General features: G+C 34.1%; 1 protein-coding gene across 2 annotated transcripts in view; it reads right to left on the reverse strand.

Annotated features, from left to right (window-relative positions):
- Positions 1 to 826: 826 nt before the first annotated feature.
- LOC105327757 (gem-associated protein 5) overlaps positions 827 to 21,717 on the reverse strand; it is a 67,456-nt gene continuing 46,565 nt past the window's right edge. For both annotated transcript variants that reach the window (XM_066074967.1, XM_066074966.1), the window contains exons 19-27: positions 15,397 to 15,534; positions 14,545 to 14,692; positions 9,869 to 9,988; positions 9,405 to 9,618; positions 6,158 to 6,287; positions 5,655 to 5,857; positions 4,064 to 4,226; positions 2,272 to 3,749; positions 827 to 2,109 (exon numbers count right to left, since the gene is read on the reverse strand). In XM_066074967.1, coding sequence (XP_065931039.1) covers positions 1,927 to 2,109; positions 2,272 to 3,749; positions 4,064 to 4,226; positions 5,655 to 5,857; positions 6,158 to 6,287; positions 9,405 to 9,618; positions 9,869 to 9,988; positions 14,545 to 14,692; positions 15,397 to 15,534 — 2,777 coding nt within the window. In that variant the 3' untranslated portion in view covers positions 827 to 1,926. The remainder of the gene's footprint in view (positions 2,110 to 2,271; positions 3,750 to 4,063; positions 4,227 to 5,654; positions 5,858 to 6,157; positions 6,288 to 9,404; positions 9,619 to 9,868; positions 9,989 to 14,544; positions 14,693 to 15,396; positions 15,535 to 21,717) is intronic.

Raw genomic sequence — 21,717 nt, forward strand, 5'->3', positions numbered from 1 at the left:
ATTGGATTGATCCATTTCAATTTTTCAGACATTAAGTAGGAATCCTCTTTACCTGCACACTTGTTATGCATTGGTTTTTTTTTTTCCTTTTTTTGGGGGAGGGGGGGGGGGTGGTTATTAGTTATAGTTTCTGCCATTTAAAATATCTATGAAATATACAGATCAGTAGAGAAATATGCTCAATAATAATGATGTGCTCACTGTTTCCATCTTGATAATATCTAGCATAGGGGAAATTATATAAAATATCTACCATAATGAATAAAATTTTGAGAAAGTTTAATATATAAAAGTTGTACAATAGAACAGCTTCACAGTGCAAGGCTGACCAATATATAGCCTCTATGGTTGATAGCTTATCAAAATAGTTTATACACTTCATGACATGCTCTACGCATTCAGACATTTGCTAAAATGATTGCAACGTCCCACAACAGGATTTTCACAGGGGGAAGAGATTTTAATGAGCTTTCATTCAAGGAGTCCCTTGCTGATGAATAAAAATTTAGGTAGCTAGAAGCTATGATGCTATGTTAACATCACAAACTAACATTTGAGACAGTGACAGTTGTGTGTTATTCTATAAGCTCAGAGTGGTTTCATGTTAACATTTGATGGAATGGTAAATCATTAGAAGGAAATACCATATTCCATAACCCACCATTATATGGTCACATAAACATGTACACGAACAAAAATTTTCATAATTAAGATTGAGATGTACCTGTAAGTCAAAATGTCACAAGATAACTTCACATACATTCCAGATGTACAAAAAAAATAATAAGCACAATCTCTCACAAGAATGATTAAAAAAGACACTAAGTTCAGTTATTTCTCCATTTATTCAGGATGAAAACCACAACTATATGCAGTAAACAGTTGAGCAACAGAAACAGTTGAGTACCTTGTTATTTCATCTCAAGCTCTAGCATATGTAGCACATTGATAGCAGCATGTTGTGCACATTTACCATGTTGGTTATATACAAATAAAGTAATATATGCACAGTTTGATTGAACAAATGTTTTCCACATTTCTCTCTCTCTCTCCCTCTCTCTCTCTGGCAAAACAAATAGATCAAGCATTCAATATCATATAAAGGTTAAAGTTTGATTTTAAGACAATATTGAAAGTATTAAGGTGTAGATCTGTTTTTAAGGGAAGGGGGAGGGGGGTTCCTACAAATGGCAAAATATTGAACATGGCAAATGTTTTTGCAGAAGTAAAATCTGACAAAAACAAACATGGAACACCAATGTACATGTAATGCCCAAGGGTAAAAATAATGTTTAACACAATTCTGTTTCTAAAACTAATCTTGCCATTTTAACAGTGCCAAGGGAATTTTGTGCTTTAACCAGGAACTCAATACATTAACAATGGTCTAGGTGAAACCTGCTATTCTCTTTCAATATTACTTGGTACTCCAGAAATTCTCATTATTCCACAGGATTTCGTAATTTGATCTCGAAATTCAAGGGTCTTGGGCTTACTCTAATAACTGATCAATACAGGTTATTTTGATAAAAATCAGGTTTTTCTAAACCTGACTCATGACAACAATTTTTGACCATTTTTTAAGAAAATGAACAAACTTTCAAACTGTTAATCACTGATTAACAAACAGACAACCTAATGTATCACAATCAGGGCAATGTACATATAACATTTCCAAGAAAACCCCCTACAGATGCGTATCCCTTCATGATGATCCTTGACTGGTCACGGACTCCATGAGTGAGCATCCTATGGGTTGCAAACTCAGTGAGTATGGGCCAAAGACTCGGTGAGTAAGTTTCCTCTGGGTCACAGACTCAGTGAGTGTCCTATGGATCACATACTCGATGGGTGTCTTATTGATCACATACTCAGTGAGTTTCCTTTTGGACCACATACTCAGTGAGTTTCCTTTGGGCCACTTACTCAGTGAGTGAGTGTTCTGTGGAGAAGCTCCATTACTGTCTCTTTCTGTTGGGCGGACACAGAGAACTTGAGAGACCAGGCCACCACCCGTTCAGCAAACCAGTTGGCATCCTCCTGCTTCAGCTGTGAGTGACAAATGTTCAGCAGAAGTTTCACCGAGTCCAAAGGGTTTGGAAAAGGAACCTGCAACAAGAAAAAAACCAGAACATGCAGTTATTGTGTGTAGTACACAAGATTTCAAATACTCATTTAAGTTGCAAGAGGCTCTCTGTTCTTGATCAAAGAGTTGAAAGATGATCACAAGATTAATGCAGACTAATAATGCAGTGATACACGTTTTCATACCTGTAAATTGTCTGGGCCCCTTCTAAGCTCATGCATCATGTACTCCTGCTCGTCCTTGAGAATCGCCATGGTAACGTAAGGCATTGAGTATTTTTGATCAGCTGACATATTGTACCACTCGTCCGGTACATTTATGTATTTGGCAGGATTGATGAGGTTGGTAAGGTTGGCTTTCCCAGAATGTTCTGTTCCGAGATGGGGCTCATCTTCCCACAATACCCTGCGAGATTTGTTCAACATCTCACACGATACACAGATGTCAAAAGAGTTTTCAGAGTTCATGTCCTGGGCACTATGAGTTGGGCAAAGGTGCTCTCTAGTGTTAGACTCCAAGGCCTGGGAATCTGATGAAAAAGACCTGGAGAAATGGGGCTGATGGTGATTATGATGGTGAAAATGAGATAGAATGTCCTCCGAGACTCCTGGAAGATCATAGAGAGGTTCACTGTTGTGTCTCTTTTTCATCACAGCACTATGAAAGTGAGGCTGTCTTGGGAATATTCCCGGCAACCCGTCCCTCTCTTCCTCCAGCAAAGATACATGTCCATGCCCATAGTCTCTCTCAGCTTTTGTCTCACTGTGAATATCTGTTTGACTAGAGGAAAGAGAGTTGGGCTTCTGAGCCAAGAGAAGTTGAGATATGGCCTTGTGAATGTAGCCCAGTGTTTCCATCAATGCGTATCGTTTTCCTTGAACATCCCACAGAAGACCCCTGGATAAATGGCAGAGCTGGGATAAAGTTAGCTGAGATAGATCTGTCCTTTCGCTGTCACTACACTGTCTCTGAAAGTCACTCGCTCTCACACTTCTTGGGCTCTCCACTTCTGGTCCACTTGGTAGATCAGTCTTTTTTATCTTATTCTCTTCTTTGTCATTGTTTGTAGATGTTTCACTTGCTTTGTATTGGTCGTTTGAGGCTGAGGCAGCTGTAGGCTCTGTTTTGATGTCACTATCTACAACTACATTGCTCTCAGAGCCAGCAGCAGAATACTCCTCATTTTCAATGGGAGAGGTTTTCTGCTCAGACACAGTGGTTGGAGATGCCTCTTCTTTATTTTCACTCGCAGTTTCTTTGGAATCATTATCATTTTTCTGTACTGTACATTCACTTTCTGATTCCTTCCCACTTGCCTCAAGCTTCACAGTTTCTGTGGAATCAACTGATGTTCCTTCTGGTACTGAAGGATTAACAGCTTTACCTACAGTTTGTTCCCTGCTGCTGGATTTTTCCATTGTTTCAGCAGTTGGCTGATGATTCAGAGAGTTCAGGATTGCCAGATAATAGTAGGCCCTTAGACAATCCAGCTCCCGACACCTCAAGCCTCCGCACGACACAGAGTCCTCGTCCTTGATCTCTGTCAAGTAGCGTTTGATGGTATGCACTTTTGCAGCCCCGTCATAATTACTTTTGCGTTCCATACTGATAACAACTCTTACGGCGGTGATTTCTTGTTGGAGCTTCAACATGTACTTAGGTCCTGCAATAAAAAGCATCAATCTGTACTTAATATCCGGCTCTATTTCCAGTCAGCACAAATCAATCCTGACCTCTGGCAGTCATATGATGTCTTAAAAAACCTTAACTCTTTCACTTTTCTTCAATTTATTAGAGTACTAAAGAATTATTTTGGATCACTTCTGCCATTAACATTCAAAAATCCTATATAACATCATTACATAGAAAAAATGGCCATCATTCAAGTCAAGGATTAAGCACAGATGAAACATTTGTAACTATTAAAAGTGATTTACATTGGAATGGAAAAACAACATTGAAATTAAAATATGATACCTAATGGCAGAAACAATCTGATGATAGTTTCCATGACAACATAATGTCCGGCCTCTTGGAGACTGCTGATGGCATGGATGAGATGAGATATAGCGGTTGGAGTCTCGGACATCAAGAACGACAGCATGCAAAGAACCAAGTCCACACTAATCTGAATCAATAGCTAAAAGGAAAGACAAAATGTTGTACATAGATATTCAAAACTGGGAGTGCGCAGGGGTATTTGAGACACTGTATCAAGATGGACTGGCATTCATACTATCCTCCTTAAAATTCTTTATAGATCAATTCACATTTCTTCTATGTGTATGCAGTAATGCTTAATTTTAATTTCAGCATTTGAACTTGCAAGATGATCATTAATTAAAAGACTAAATCTGTCCTTGACAAGAAAGACTCAATTTCAGAAAGTTTTTAATTGCTCTCTAGAGCAAATCCTTTCAACAACTGTCAGAACCCCATGTCTTAATTCTGCTGTCAACCACACTAAGGTTTTAGTACTTGTGTACTAGATATTGTTTTCCATATTTCTCATCAAAATAAGAACTTAATAAATGGTGCCTGTTTTAGGTGTATAAATGAACGAGCATAGTTATATTTCGAGTGGATTCCAACCTCCCAAGAAGTTCCTGTTGCAATTCATGTCACTATCAAAAATTTTCATCGCAATAAAACAAATATTCATAAAAATACAAAGAGGAAATTATAATCCCTGTATGCCATGTCATTTTCTTTAATAGCTAGTGTCTACAAAAAATTGATGCTGAATTACGTATACTTGATCGAGCCAGAGATTGTAATCTACCTAGTCATTGGGTCTGTCACCACTGTCACATACGGTAATCCCATAATCCTCCATGGCTGGCTATCAGTTTAAATATCACACATTCGCTTCGTAAACAACTACCACTTACATGTATCTTAATCACAAATTGAAATTGTTACATTTTTTGTTCAGATTATTGAAATCCAGCTAATGAGGTATCTTAGAAATAGGAAATTATAAGCCATAAATATTATATCTATCTCAAAATGGGAAAAATTAGGTTATCTGCAAATAGGATATTAAGTCATGCAAATCAAAACAAATTTTTGTATTAACCAATTTTTCCCAAAAATGATATATGCTTGTTCAGTGTAAGATTCATATATGTTGTGTGTATGAAACTAACTTTTTGAAAATCAATCTGAGTTTTTGTGTAAAATCACACTTATCAGAAGGTCCAAATTGAGGTCAAGGCTACATCATCTAATTCATCTGATTAAAGAATCCAATTATCTTTAATCCCTCTGCAATTCTTATATCTATATAGTCCTAGATTTATGTCAATTAAGATCCACAAATTACTACTATAGATTAAATTTGTATTACCGGTATTTCTTGCATAGAGACCTAGATCTGCATACATGTATATATACACCCTGCATTGCTAAATATATGCTACTAAAAAAAATCAAAGTACATAAAAACATTTAACATTTGCATTTTTTTTGGGCATAATATAAATGAATAAAATATCATTGCAAAAAAAAGTGATACATGGACTATATCTGATCAATAAAATAGCTTTTCTTTGACTTCCTTGGGTACCTGATGAATTTCCTCTTGGCTTTGTTTCCCAGCCTGTAGGATACTGAGGGATTTGTACATCTCCTCCAAACTTTCCGTATCCATGACAATTCCTAGGTTACTGTAGAATATTCTCAAAGCATGATGAGGAAAGGTCAAACCATCAATCAACCAGGGTTTCCATGGTGATAAAGTATCTCTATCCTTGTTGTCAAGGATGAAATCTGAAATGAAAATAATAAATGTACTTCTAAAACCCAATATTTAAAATTTAACATTAAAGAATTATTCAATTAATTCTTACTAAATTTTATGTGTACATGCAAAATATTAACAGAACCTTAAAATTAATTAACAATATTTGATGTCCATAAATTGGAGTTGACATCCTATTTTTAAATACACATAACACAGATTTATTGTTTCATATTTCATGTATCAAATGCTACAAAATCTATCATGTTATCCATCCATATTTCATTACAAGCTTAAATATTTTTTTATCCAGTTTTCTTTTTCAATACCTGGTAGGAACAATTTGGAATTGCTCTGCCATTTTGAGAATTTATCGCCCTCCACAGCTAAGATTTCTGGGTTGTGATTTTGAATCTCCTTGACTACCAATTCATGCATTCCGCTAACTGCAATCATTGCCTATTGAAAAAACCAGGAAGAAAGAATATGACACAATGTTTCAATGCTTTAGGGCAATATATTCTCTTTACTGCTTCCAAAAGCAATTAATTTTTCACATTAAATTCAAAAATATCCTTATACAAAGATAATCCAAGTTGTTCAATGTCAATGGGGATGTTGTAAAAGTTCACAAAAAAGTTTAATTTGTTATTCATAAAGGTAACCTTCCTTATAGTTCTTGCGCTACTTACACATGAGTATAGCACATACAGTACCATGCATGACTATTTCATGTCTCATCAAAGACTCTAAACTTCACAATGATTTTTTCATGATACATGTATCAAATTTTCAATTCATGTAATGATTTGAATTTTTTCTCTAAACTTAAAAATTCATCTGGTTCCTGTGGCCATACAACTTTCCTTGGTGGACTAGCTAACTTCTTATTCCTTTCAGAAAGTGAGACTGAGATCAAAAGTACTCAGTATCACAATATATTCCTTGATGTACTGGTAGTTTGAGATCCATGCAGTGAGCTCATTTCAGTTAACGGTATATGGCCCCAGAGCCTAGAGTCTGATCGAGCCTTTTTAATATCACATGTCATGCGCGGATCCAGAAAATTTTTCCAGGGGGGGTCCGAAGGATAATTGTGTTTGCCAGGGGGGGTCCGAGGCATATTTTACTATGTAAATTTAATAAATTTTCATTTTCCAGGGGGGGTCGGGACCCCCCCGACCCCCCCTCTAGATCCGCGCATGCATGTATTTCATATTTTAAAAAAATAATTTTACAGACACTCAAAGTATTTACTGGTAGATTGCTTCATACTGAAGAAACAACAGAAAATTACCTAATTCTGGTAGTAAATATGCAAAGAAGCAAATTTTCAAAGTATATTACAACATTTTAGATAGAATAAGAAAAACATTATTTTTACCTGCCTTTCTTTTAAAACATGTTCAATAATAAAATGTATAAACTCCGAACAAAGGTTTTTTTTTATTGAAGTGAATGAAGCAACTTAATTTTGCTGACCCAAGAGTGAATTCACAATAGTATCTAATTGTCATTTCTTCAACTTGACCCAAAGACCCAAATTTGAACCCAATATGATATCTGTCACTACATAGTACAAACACTGTATATGTCATCTCAAGTTCTCAAGCAATTCCTTTCCTTGAATACCTAATTGCGTTCCAATATAATGCACAGAAGATGAATATTTGCATTCCCCCATTACCTATACTCGTATAGGTAGCAGAAGAGGTTCAGAGTTCAGAGCCCTATTGTTATATCATAGTGTACATTCCCTGACAAGAAGACTTGGGGAAAAAATGGTGTCTCAGTTTACATCTGTAGTGTTTGCTCCTGGCATACAAACTATGCCAACTTTTAAATCAGAGTGGGTAAGTTTTAATGTATGAAAGAAGGCAACATTCTGTCTAACCATTAGATCACCTTAACTTTAAAAATAGAATTGCAAATAAAAAAGGTTAGAGTGAGGGGGCAAAAGATGCAGAAAGAATTTAAACCATCTGATGCAAAATGCAGCTACAAAAATCAAACAAGAACCAGTTGAAACCATTCAAAATGGGTACCACAAATCCCTTTGTTGTCATATTTCTCCATTTTAAAACCACTTTTTCATTGGCCTCGTCTATTAATATGAGTAATCTAATGTGAATGATACCATGGATACCTTACAAGGACTACTGCACCCTGACTAAGTATTGTACCCAGGGGAGGGCTTAAATCTATTGTGTTACCCCGTCTGTCAATCAAAGGCAGGCTGAGATGGTGGGATTCTTTCTTTATGCTAATTCTGAATAGAATGGATCGACCATCAATTCAAACAAATAAATTCTTTACAATAGTTCCATAACAGTTACAAGGATTTTATTTTTTTTTGTTAATAGATAAAATGCAAAATCAGAGTATTAGGTGCAGGTTCAATGTTGAACCCAAAATGAATAGCAACATTTAACCATAAATGACAAATTTCTGAAGCTTTTTGTATTATGGTATAGCCCATCCTTCATTGTTACTGCAAGAAGATAAATTGAAACAGGAAAATTCAGCATTACCATAATTTTTTTTAAGATTCCTCTTCCTGCAATCTGTCATTTATCCTTATTCTCAATCAGACTGGGGGAAAACTTATCATTTTAATCCAATAAACATGCAGGTAACCTTCACGCTATTGTTGCCTCAGCGCCCTAATTTTCCTTCAACTCAGGGGGCTCTTCTCATAAATAATACATATCAGTTTAAATATTTATGTAGTGCATATATATTATAGTGTTTGAAATTACACACAAAATTACAACCTATTGCATCAAATTGAATTCCAGGTTCAACATCATTAAAAATAATGTGTTTTAGCACATAAAATATAGATATACTGAGGTTTCCAATTACAAATACCTTAGAACATTTATCACAGCTCCTTACAAAATGTGACAGATTATGTTACTTTATCCCTGTTTTATCTTAATCTATTCTACTAGTTTATGAAACTTAAAAGGAGAAAATTTTTCTTGATAATGTCACACTTAATTTTACAAAAAGAAAAGTTCCTAATAAAACGCAAGGAATTAATATTGGTGTAAAATCATGAAAAGCATCTCGTGGTTTTTAAAATCTTACTAATATTTTCTGAGAGTCGAGAACTATAAAAAATTAGAATAAAACTTCCGTGTTTGCGATTCTATATTCTTGCCATTTGATAAAAGATAAGTTGCAGAATTGAGTACTCATGTAAAATAAGGAATCTATAGTATCATTTTACTTAAAATGGAAAAATGCTTGCATTTTTTTATTTATCACTGGGTACAGTCAAACCTTGTTTATCTTGAACTCAATAGGGCACCAAGTAAAACCTTGATATATATAGGTATTTTACATACTTAATGAAACAGCAATATGGACTACAAAATCGGGCTTAATATATGCATGACATTTGAGTTAACGATGTTCAACTGAATTTCTATAGTCTTACTTTTCCATCACCACATGCAAATTGATATAGCATGTGTTTTTTTGTATGGCTAATGACTACTCACTAAGAATAGATGAAGCCTTTTAATCAAATATTCATAAAAGGACCGTAAATGACAGCAAATATCCCACCTGAAATGCTTTTTGCTCTTTCAGATATGCATAGGCCTGACTCCATTCCCATTTTAGCAAAAACTGTTGCAGCAACTTGTGGGCATATGCCATTCCTGACTGCTTTTCATTGCCGATCATGGAAACTCGGGCAGCGGTCTGAAGGCTTGTAGTGCAGTTGTATCGCCGCGCCAACAGGACTGCCGCATTCTGAACCTGCTGCATGGCAAGATGGCTGGAAGTGAAAAGTAATAAGATAAAATTGAAATATCCATGCAACAGTATTCAAATGGCAAGTTTGCATGCACTTTTAATATGATGCAAAAAACATGTAGCAGTATTTTTAGATATAAATGAAAACATTTTTTTATTGTTGAAAAAAAAAGATGTAGACTTTGATTATAAAAGCTGTTTTTTATTCCAAAGATTCAAAGTTAATATTTGATAAGGCTTAAGAGATCTGTATTCCTTGGAATCACACCAACCATTTAGCTGCTTGCTCAAAGTTTCCGTCTTTTGTAAGTTGGTGCGCCCACAATGTATATAGATCCTCCAGAACTGGGTCAATCGGAGATAGACGGACCTTGGCTAGAGCAATGGCTTCCCTGATGCAGAAAATGTCATTAGTCAATATCACAAGTAACTGCGCAATCAAAGGAAAATCAGGCTGAAAATGCAATCAGAAAAATCCGCACTCCAGCCTCGGGCAATTAGGATGCATAATAGAAATAAAAAAGATGTAGTGGCATCAATACGCAGGATAAACGTCATTATCAGCAGTAATGTATGATTAATAAACTCCAAAAAAAGGCCTTTTGATGTATGCAAAATCATAAACTTTGGCATTTTCTGGCTTCAAAAGTCTGATTACCTTGTATGTTAAAGAGATTGACAGATATGACATATTTTTAAACAAAAAACTTAATTTGTGACTCACAATGCATAATAAACAAAGAAATATGGAACCTATAACATTCAGGGAAGTTCCGCTGAATCGGTTATTGTGATCAAAGGCAATCTTGGCTCTTTAGCACACCATGCCATATGAACTTAGCATATATTCCTACCAAAAATCGTTTTATGTTGTTGCATTTTTTTGGCACAATAACCTAGATTTCTGTTGGCACCTGGAGCAATGTAGCTTGCTTTATATCCATAAAAGGTTTTAAAACAGGACATAAATCGGTTGTAAATCTAGGTTAACTTTGAATAATACAGGTACATGTGTATGCCTGAGTTAGTCTCCTAATATGCATAAAGGTGTTCTTTCAAACATAATCAGTTTCCTGAAAGACGATTTACTGGTTTATCTCATTAAAAAACCATCAAAGTTGTAGTCAAATTCATAATTGTCTAAATGATTAAACTGGTACATATTGTTCTTCAGATAGTGGCGAGTGCAATAATGAGGGGAATTAAAACAAAATCCCACTTAAATGTCAGTTATTTTGGGCTGACTGAATATAAATACTGTGTAAAGGGAAATATTCACTCCCATTTTATTTTCGCCTTTTCGCCTTGGCGAATTCAAAACATTTTTTTCAGAACTGTGTTGATTAGAAAGAGTATCATGTTTAACTGTGTCTGAACGAATTACAAAATGTGGTGAAAGCGTTTGCAAGTCTAGGAGGGCCCAAAAATCAAAACACAGCTGTCAAAAATAACCCTGTATACAGTACCCTCTCTCTCAGTCCTCTCTGATAGAGTTTTTCTTTGATCCATGTGATGACATGAAAATACACTGTATTATGTTGCATCATACCATGGCAAGCTCACCAAGCTGTCTAAGCAAGTACAGTATCTAAATTCTGAGCCACAGTACTATTTTCTTTAAGAGAGCTGGATAGTCATGGCCATTTTTAAGACTTTATAAATCTCCTTCAGAAGAAGGGCTCTGAATGAAGATGTATGAAAACATTAAAAATTTAAAATCAAAAGCAACAGATTTTTTTTTCTTTTTTCTAAATAACAGTTCGTAGCTAAACAAATCATTTTACGATAAATCTGATGGTAAAGTTGTTGACCACCTAACCTTTTAAAGAAAAAGATACCCAAAAATCTAGAGTACCGGCAGTATTCTGTCCTATCACTTCAGTTTTCATGAAGTGAGCATGTCTGGTTTAATTTCACTCATATAGGGGTGCAGACAAAAGAAATCAACCAACACATTGGTTGTCAAAACTGAGAAAATATCAATGTCAAAATATGCAATCAATTCTCCGAAATCATGCATACCAATTGTATGAATAGTGATTCGCACTGTCAATTTTAGTTAAATAACAAATGACGCTCACTGCATTTCAAGACAAGTACAAAAGTAAAACTGACTGCTCCACTCAGAAAACAAGTAATTTATTTTGTCATTTTTAAAGAAATGATTGCATTGTGGAGACTTCAACATTCTCTAGTGTTATTTGTGGGAGAAGGTGTATGCCTTGTGTTAATGCTGGTCAGATCATCATCAAGATTAATTCAATTATTCCACTCCACTAGTTTAAGTATTACATGTATGTATATATATATATATGTAATAAAATATTCCCTACTTTCATATTCATTACAACATATCATAACAAGCCAAGCATTCAGTAGCAAATCTTCCTCAGACTTCATTTAATGGTATAAAATGATCAATGCATCAGTTGCTGCACCTGTGCAGCATTTGGTTGAGCAAGTCGCATCTTTTCCTCCCACTATAATAGTCAATTTATCTCTTTAACATTCAGATGGAAAATACTCTCAAAAAGATTGCATATTTCTGGATATTATCAAACAAACTGGAAATAGTAATAGCATAGGATATTGAATTTCCTCCCATCAATCTTAATACAGCCTCCACACGAAAATGAAAGAAATTACATGCAGTTGAAAATTTGAAACTGAGCAGAATCACTAAGTTGATCATAGCGTGTTTGCCTTGGAATAAAGTGTAATGTAATGTAATGTTATAAAGTGTCGTGTAAATTTTTTAACAAGTGTTCAGCGAATGGTTGATATGAAAAGAATTTCTATCAAAATATATTATCGTATGATAACACTTTGGCTAGCCAAATAATTAAAGTACCGTAATTTTGACAAGAAAGTGAACTGCAAAAAAAAAAATTATGGAACAATTGATATTATCCCTATATTAATGTATACCAGTTTCAGACAGCTTCAGGAGAAGTGGAACATATGTCTTCATGTGTCTATGAAGATTCGCTGTAATCTGTCCTAATTGCAGCTTTATTCTCCTTGTCTTGAACAAAGTTTTATAAAAGGATTACCAGTACATTCTCCTAAGTCTTACAATAAAATGGAGGAGTAAATCTCTTCAACTCATTTATATAGATTGGTCTGGTTTTCCTCGACAATCAGAATAAATGACACACGACATGAGAGTTGTTCAACAATCTTTTGTAGAGGTTGTGTAATGACAAATGTAATGCACTGTTCAAGACAAGGAATTAGGTCATTCTGCCATACAATCAATCAATAACAAACCTATTTTTGATTTTTTATGACAATCCAGTCTTTGGTTAAATGTACCTTTACTTTGCAAAATCAAACAATAAATGGAAAGGATTAGAAATATATATCACCCTGTGTCGGACTCTGAGCTACTCTTATAAATGCCAACCAGATTAACTGAAGAATTAAATTTTTTTAAAGGAAAGATGTTATAATAACTATGATAAAATAAGAGTAATTTCATATCTTCAATATTTTCAAATTAATTATCCCCCCCCCCCTTCATGACACAAAAAATAAATCTGGGGGAAAAAAAAAACTTCGAAGATGAATACCTATACAACTTTTGAGAGTAGAGTTCAATGCACTCATGATATCTCTTAAAAGCTTCAATTAAATGAAAAAAATTGAAATTTGCTCTCATGTCATTATTTCCTCTGTAAAAATAAATTCCCATTTCAGCAGTAAAGAGAAACTTAAGGAGATATAATGTAACTTAGGTACTGGAGTAACAAATGGGCTTGTCAATTCTTAAGAAAGACAATCGGTTAAAATCGAGTTCAAGGGAAAGTGAAAATTTCTTCAACAACTTTGGGGGGAAGCTCAATTATTGCTTTATTCCTGTGAGCTCAGATGATATTGAATAAACCTGTCAACATTTATAACAGTTATACTTGGGATAAAAGGTCCATGAACTTGAAGTGAAGGACCTTGCAAAGATAGGTATAGCCTCACAAATCATTGAAGGGAAACCCCCAAAACACCAAGTATTATGACCAATAAATACTTAATGAAGGAGAGAAATTACACCAGGACTGTGTTGGTATATACAGAGGTTTGGTTTCCTCACAAAAGAGGTCAAAGTTCAGGACCTTGAAACAGGACACCTCAATACAAAACATGACCAAAGAAACAATTACCACACTTATTTTTTCTCAATACTGGCAATAGGCACGAATGCTTATAGTTCCCATACAAGGACTATATTATTGATCATATAGTCCTTTAAAGTAATGATAAAATGTCAAAGCTATTGTTTATTTTTTCATGGCATTCAATTCAGAGCCGCACCCATTGTGCTCAAGTCTCATTTGAGTTCACGACAGGATGTCAGAAAAAAGGAGAAAATCAATGGGTCTATGTTATTAAAGTTCATCAAAAGTTTACGCCAAATGAGATATGCGACACATATTTTATTTCAAACTTGCCATACAATTTACATGCATGCAAGTTATGATCCTTATATGACATCGCCCTTGTCCTTATTTTCTAAAACAATTAAGTTTTGTACAGAAGTGCACATGATGTTAGTATGTATACCAGACAATGAAGGATCGTTTATCAAGAGGGACACATCTCTGTCAGATCCAGAATAAAAAAACTCTACTGGTAATTAAAATCTCCATAACAATGAAATTCTAAAAATAAAATCAAGCCTATCTTTAAAACCTTATCTATAATGGTGCTTTACACAACTTGAACAATGATGACCCGCGACAATTTGTATCATATCTTTATGACACCAAAAAAAGAACCATCTTGAAAAATAGGACACTAGCCCGGTCACATCCAAATCTGCCATTGATTTTTCTCTCTCCATTTACCTAACAGCTACAGTCAATGACCTCTGGTTCTTGAAATTAAGGGCCATTATCTATTAACTCTAATGACCACCGCAAGAAAAAAACCCCTATCTGTTAACTGCACCTACTTAAAGAGGCGGTGCCTTTTGAAGAGGTCGATGGCACTGTAGACTTTGTGGGCCGCCAGCAGGTAGGTGGCAGCTTTGTGGTACTGTCCCTCCTGCTCTAGCTGGGTGGCGTAATCCTCACACACGGTCGTCCAGGTATCAAAGGCAGCTGCAACATTTACAAGGGAAAAAAAAGGTGTTAAGAGCTTTGACAAGCATGGAAAGGAAGAAATAGAACACCCATGAGAATGATTCTTGACAAAGTATTTTGGAATCTTTTGTGTAGTTTTGCACAAGGGCCCCGGCAGAAAACCCCATGTTGCCAAACACAACCTTTGTTAATCTGTATGTTCCCAATTTCCACATTCAAGTTTTTCTCCTCTTTTATTGCTATCTCTTCTCTGCATACCTTTCTTATTCTTAATGTGTTACACAAGCTTTGGAAGAGCCTGCTCAAGTTTGAAGAGCTATTATTTATCAAATGGTATTCCTGGGGAACAATTCTATGTCAAAACTGATCAGCGTTTGGAAGATTCTGTGCATATTTTCCCTAAGGGTTTAAGTTTTAAGGGTTGATGCAATGTATTCTCAAGAATCCTTAATGTATCATTTTATGCATCTAGACATGTGCAACTCTAACTTTGAATTTTTAATCAAGGTGAACAAATATGCCCCTCAATTGATAGATCTTAAGGGAAATGTAAATAAATAAGTACAATTTAATTGTAATTTTATATATATGCACTTCTTTCCTTTTATTAAAAAAAAAAATTGTCATTTTTGGGCACTGTATAGCCGAACACCTGTTTTACTAACACATTTGTATTTTGCTAATTTGTTAAAATTAAAAAAGAAATCGAGAACTGCTTTTACCCATTGGTGCCATAGCAACCAGCCAGTCGGAGAGCTCCTCCCTCTCGCGGGCCTGCCGGAGGACTCCATTTATATTTCCTTTCCAAATCTCCAGTTGGTAGTAGTAATCCATGTTGTCATTGTCTTTGTGGCTCAAACCTGTCAAAGACAAAAATATAGACATGTTCAAAAGCAATGGTCCAACACTATAGCTGAATATAACAGAACGTTAGCCCACCTCCTCAACTTCACCACAAAAAAACCCTGGTGATTTACATAACATGTTATAGTAAATCATCCAATACTGAGACATTAGCATTTGTACAAAGTCCAAAAAGAGAATGTATATGACAGGTGTAGATACATGTATAATAAAATATTATAAGTGGGATCTCAAGGTGATACACAAATCTTTTTATCTTTATGGAGTTCAAGAAGCTTATGAAACCACTTGAACAAATAACACCTAGTGGAAGTAGCCATTGGCCATCTTCACTGGACATAAAAATTGTCAAAAGATTCTTAAGGTCAAGCCAAGAAAATGGCCAGCATTACCAAAAAAGTGTAAGTGACCTGCAAGAGAAAGTCATATTAGCGTACTTGTTTTAAATACATGTTGAAATGACTTAATTGTATTAATAAGTCATTACAATTACTTGTTCATACATTTACCCATTTTATTGACCAGTCATATAAGAAAAATGTGTTAAAGATAGTGAAAAATGGGAATACAATAGCAAATACGTAGAAGTAGTGAATCAATTTAACTATCTTGGTATGTTGTTTAACTACAATGGTAAATTTTTATCTACACAAAAGCACTGTGCAGCATATCTAGTAAAATGAAAGATTTGAATTTTAATGTTGAAATTCAATTTAATGTTTTTGATACTTATGTAAAAAGTGTACTTAGTTATGGTGCTGAAATTTGGGGATTCCATAAAGGTCATGATGTAGAAAAAGTCCATATAAATTTTTGTAAGAAGGTTTTGGGTGTCAGAAAAAATACTTGCAACAGTGCAGTTTATTATGAAGTAGGTAGATTTCCATTAGAGATTTTCAGGAAACAAAAAATTTTTAAATACTGGTTTAAATTAAGAAACAGTAAAAACTGTATTTTAAAAGCATGCTACGAAGACATGGTGAAAAATAATGACATATGGATTTCAAATATTAGGAAAGAATTGTCCACCTTAGGCTTAGCCGATTTGTATCAAAGTACTATGAAAGAATCTGTTATTTTAGATATTATATTTAATAGAATGTGTGATGTCTTTAAACAAAAAGTCGTTAACAATATAAGCAATGCATCAAAATGTATATTATATAAACATGTTGTTGATCATTTTTGTTTACAAGTTTATCTTAAGAAACCAATTCATGTAAAATATTGTAAATTAATTACACGCTTACGGTTGTCCTCACATGACTTAAAGATTGAAACAGGGAGGTATGATAATTTAACAGGTGATTGTCGAAAATGTGAATCTTACAACTTAAATGTAATTGAAGATGAGTTCCATTTTTTACTTATTTGTCCATCACTTCGTAGTTTAAGAGATAAGTATATTAAAAAATACTACTCCCGAAAACCAAGTGTCTATAAAGTTATTCAGTTATTATCTACATCTAATACTAAAGAACTGTGTAATTTAGATAAATATTTATATTATGCAAACAAGCAACGAACTCTCCATGTGAATTATCCAAATTGATTATGTGCACTTTGTTTTTCTTACTGTTTATTTAATATGTATATGTTCATATGTATAACCTATGAGACATTTGTCTCTTGGAATAAAGAACTTGAAGAACTTTATCTATTTGTCCATTGTATTGCATTGCAGAATGAGTCATATAACTGACTTGTTGCATATCACTATTGCAATGACTTGTAGAATGAGTCACATTAACTTGTTACCTATCACTATAGTAATGACTTGTAGAATGAGTCACATTAACTTGTTACCTATCACTATTGCAATGACTTGTAGAATGAGTCATATACATGTAACTTGTTACATATCACTATTGCAATGACTTGTTTTATCATTATTGTTGTGACTTATACAATGAGTCATATAACTTACTTGATAGATTTTACTTTTGTAATGGCTTGCAGATCATTTTATTGTATGATAATTCAATTAACTAATGTTACATATAACTTTTGTGCTGGACAATGACCAATAGAAAAGAGTCTTTTAAATACTAGATACCAATTTGCCATGGCTTACTTGTTACTTTTACTGCATTTCTATTGTGATTGAAGCTAGATGGTCAATCTGATCTAATCAAGAGTAAATCTTGTCTTGTTAACATTTTTACATTGCATAATGGACTTATTGTTCTTATTGATTCACGAACTCAAGGGTCATACAAAAAACAAATAAGAAAGTAGATTCAACTGACACAAGTTTGCACAGCAAACATCAGCTCTAAAAGGAGGAAAAATATCCTTGTAATTTCAGAAACTAAAATATAGTTTCCTCAAGACCCTTAATCAAATCACAATGGAGATAAATATTATGATGGTGAAATATGAAGCTGTGAATGTTGTGAAAAATAATATTTAGCACCTTCGTGCACTTTCTATGACACTGAAGGTCAGAAAGTTCAAGGAGGTTTATCAGACCCCACAGTTGTTCAAAATGTCTGAGTCTTTAGAAGGAAGACAGGATGCAGAAACCATATAAAAACAGACAAGAGCAAAATGAATGTAGAAAAAGAACAAACAGGCAATCCTGGAGCGATTCATCATGGACGTGTGAACGGCGAGAGAGAGGAATCAGCAGAAGTTAAGGCTGCAATATCCTGTCCCTCTGACAGGTTTTAAAAGGAAGGGAAGACAGTCATACCAAAGACCAATGTTTTGCAATATCATATTTCTAGCACTGGGATGGCGTCTTCTTCATTCAGAAAACTCCTAGCTTATTATCTGGTATGGAACAGAATTTATCTGATTTGCAAACATATGGGACACAAGAAGGAAGACAGAAAAAAATACCGTATATCCAGTAATTTTTGTGATGACCTAATTTTCGCTTTTTTGGCGATCTCTTTTAAATCGCAAATAGTTGAATACACAGATACTATATCCTGTATCAATTTCTATAAAAAAAAAAAACTTTTTAAATCGCAAAAAATGACTGACGCAAATTAAAAATGTTACAGATTTTCCCCATTTTTGTAAATTTTGTGACACACGAAAAAAAATGGATATACAGTAATCGGTAGAATGAAACAGTACAATATTTACAACATATTAGCCTACAAACATAATGCAGTACACTAGGGAAGATAGAAAGAAAAAAAATGTCACATTGTCGAGGTAAAACCCCTCTCTTATACATATATGTTGGTCCAACTCTAGCACCATAACACAGTCTACACTCATCTACTCAATTTTAATGTTAAAAGATGGACCAAAGGAGTCTTGATATACAATAAGAACTGCAGAGAGCACATTACATATATCATTAAAAGCAGCAAGTAAGTGATGATTTAGTTATAGCAAAACCTAGGTGTTCTAAATACGCAAGTACACAGAAAAAAATTGGTCATCAGTATAGCAAAAAGGTCATTCCCTAGATTGGCCTGATTATCATTTTAAGGTTGCTGGTCTTAATTCTTACTTGTCAATAAAAGTGGAGAAATTGAGTGTAACAATCCATCAGAAAATGACCTTTGGTGGATATTGGTGTTGTTGAACCTATTAACACATCTTCAATTAGCATTCATGAACTTCAAATAACTTGCAGTTTAACGCTAAAATGCCAAAATACAAAAAAAGTCTTTACTCAGCAATTTAATTCACAAGAAATGGTCCCATAAAAGCTTTCAGTCTTAAAGCCTCAGGTTTTCCTTAACGCCAATAGCAATAATGGCATTCAATTTAAAGAGACACTTCCCGAACACAGAAATACGAACATAATCATAAAAGATCTGCAGACGTGTGCATGGATAAATATAGTCCCACAATAAAGTTCAAGAAAGATCATATCAGAGATCTATCCTGAACAACTTCAGATATACATGCAGCCATTTGAAGTCAGATATTACTGGTAATGGTTTGAACTTGTAAACCTTGGACTAATGGTAGTCTGCCATCTTCTTTACTGCTTCCCAAAGTGTGGCCATTGTGTTAGCTAAATTGTCATATTTCATATACTGCATACATTTCCTGCATGATAATTTCCTGGTTAATCAAACCACAATCATTCTAAAAGCAGGGATTAATAACATGTCTTATGGAACATAAAACTGTCAAATCAAGGTATGAAAATGACATGACATTTGGAAGCTTGAATACTCAAAATTAGTTTTTTAAATATAAATTGACAGTTTGTTATTCTTCTGAGTAAATGTGTTGGTTACAGCAAAAAATTTCTTATTTGTAAACTACTGTGGAATCATCACTGTTCGTGAGGGACCAATGTTCGTGGCTTTTGTGGGTAACCTTTGCCCATGAATTTACATCCCCACGGACATACATACAAGAATTTGTTTAATATCTATTAAAATTAACCCAAACTTTCAACCAACGAAATTATGTCCCATAGAACCTGGAAAATTTTGGCTATCCCCGAACACTGACCCCCACGAATAAAAATGATTGCACAATATATGTATATAAAGATAATGTTACACAACAGTGGTTACCTCATTCCATGAACAAGCTCCCACAGAAACAGCTGAAGACCTTGAATTAAGTCAATAAATAAAATGTCCAAGACCACAAGAAGCAGACCCTCCACAATTTCAAACAGTTTACACTATTTCTGATACACTAGCTAATTCTGCCTGGCACTGCTTGAATCAAAAACTCATTACGTGATCGGCACGTTAATTGAACTCCAAGTTCCATATTACACTGGTAATCCAAATCAAGTGGCATGTGTCCGAGACAGCGAATTAGGTCAAGACCAGGATTAGTCCCGGCATAAAACGCATTAAATATCACCTAAGCAAGGTCACTGGATCGTACCTTTAATACTTATCAGCTGATCGTCCCTTTGCGAGAGCATAGACAAATTTTACATGGCTGCTATTTAAATAACCTTTTCAACAAAGTTAAATATACATCTTGTAAATGTATGTATATCAAATTTACAAACTGTAGTTCTGCCAAGAAAAATGGAATATTTTTATCCAAAATGGACAAAGAATGTTAAAACTTTAAAAAAGAAACAATTGATTCAACTGATAAAAAGTTGAGACTTTCATTGTTATCAAACTTTACTGTAATAGTTGTATAGATTTAAGATGAGCGGAATGCCCTGATTGTACAATTATCTGAGTTCTCTATTAAGCATTAAAAAAGAAATGCTGAAACTGAAATAGAAACTATAGAAAAATATTTTTATCCCAAAATTGAAACAGAAAACAAATCATTTTTATACAAGCCTAATAATAACCAGGTTGCTTTCCAATACAGAAAGATAATCTGACTACTATCTAGTTGATTCATTCTGTTATAAATCAAACTGAACATTTTACACAAGTTTAACATTTTAAAACAACATGGATCAAATTAAAATACAACTGAAGCAATATGAAAATACCAGTTTTATGGAAAAGTTCACTCAGGACCAGATCCTGCGGAAACCAATGACATGTATAATGATTTATGAAAAGGAAAATTGACTCAATTGCAAAGGTGTGAATTTCATTATAAAATACATTGTGATTTATTGTTGAGCACTGTAGAATCACCATAAATAATTGTGCTCAATTTTTGTAGATCTCATGGATTCTTCGGATTACTAATCAAATGCAAGGAATTAATATCTGCATAAAATCCTGAGAAACATCCTTCACAGATTTTAAAATCTTGTTACAGTAAAACTCGGTTATAGCAAAATCCTAGGGACCAGTGGATTTACTTCATTATATCCGTTATTCATTATATCCGTTGAAACGAATTCGCAATAATAACTATAACGAATTCATTATATACATTTCATCTTTTACAAGAGTATATTTTTTTGATAATTATTATATTAGGCTTAAAATAAAAATACATTACTTTGATAACATTAATAATCGGATTGTGAATTGAATAATTTGTATGAAATTAAATTCATTCATACTATTATGTTAAATGGTAGTGTCAAATTTCGTTATTATTCACCTCTACGGGACTCAAAATCAGTTCGCTATATCCGTAAATTCGTTACATCCAATTTTGTTAAAACCGTCAGATTTGAAAAGATTTGTTAAGAATTTTACCGGGGACTCACGAAAACTTCACTATATCTGAAAATTTGCTATATCCGTGTTCGTACTAAACGAGTTTTACTGTATTATTTTTCTGACAATTGTGATCTACAAAAATTTAAA

This window comes from Magallana gigas, chromosome 2, assembly GCF_963853765.1.
Source record: "Magallana gigas chromosome 2, xbMagGiga1.1, whole genome shotgun sequence".
In the NCBI taxonomy this organism is placed as follows: domain Eukaryota; kingdom Metazoa; phylum Mollusca; class Bivalvia; order Ostreida; family Ostreidae; genus Magallana; species Magallana gigas.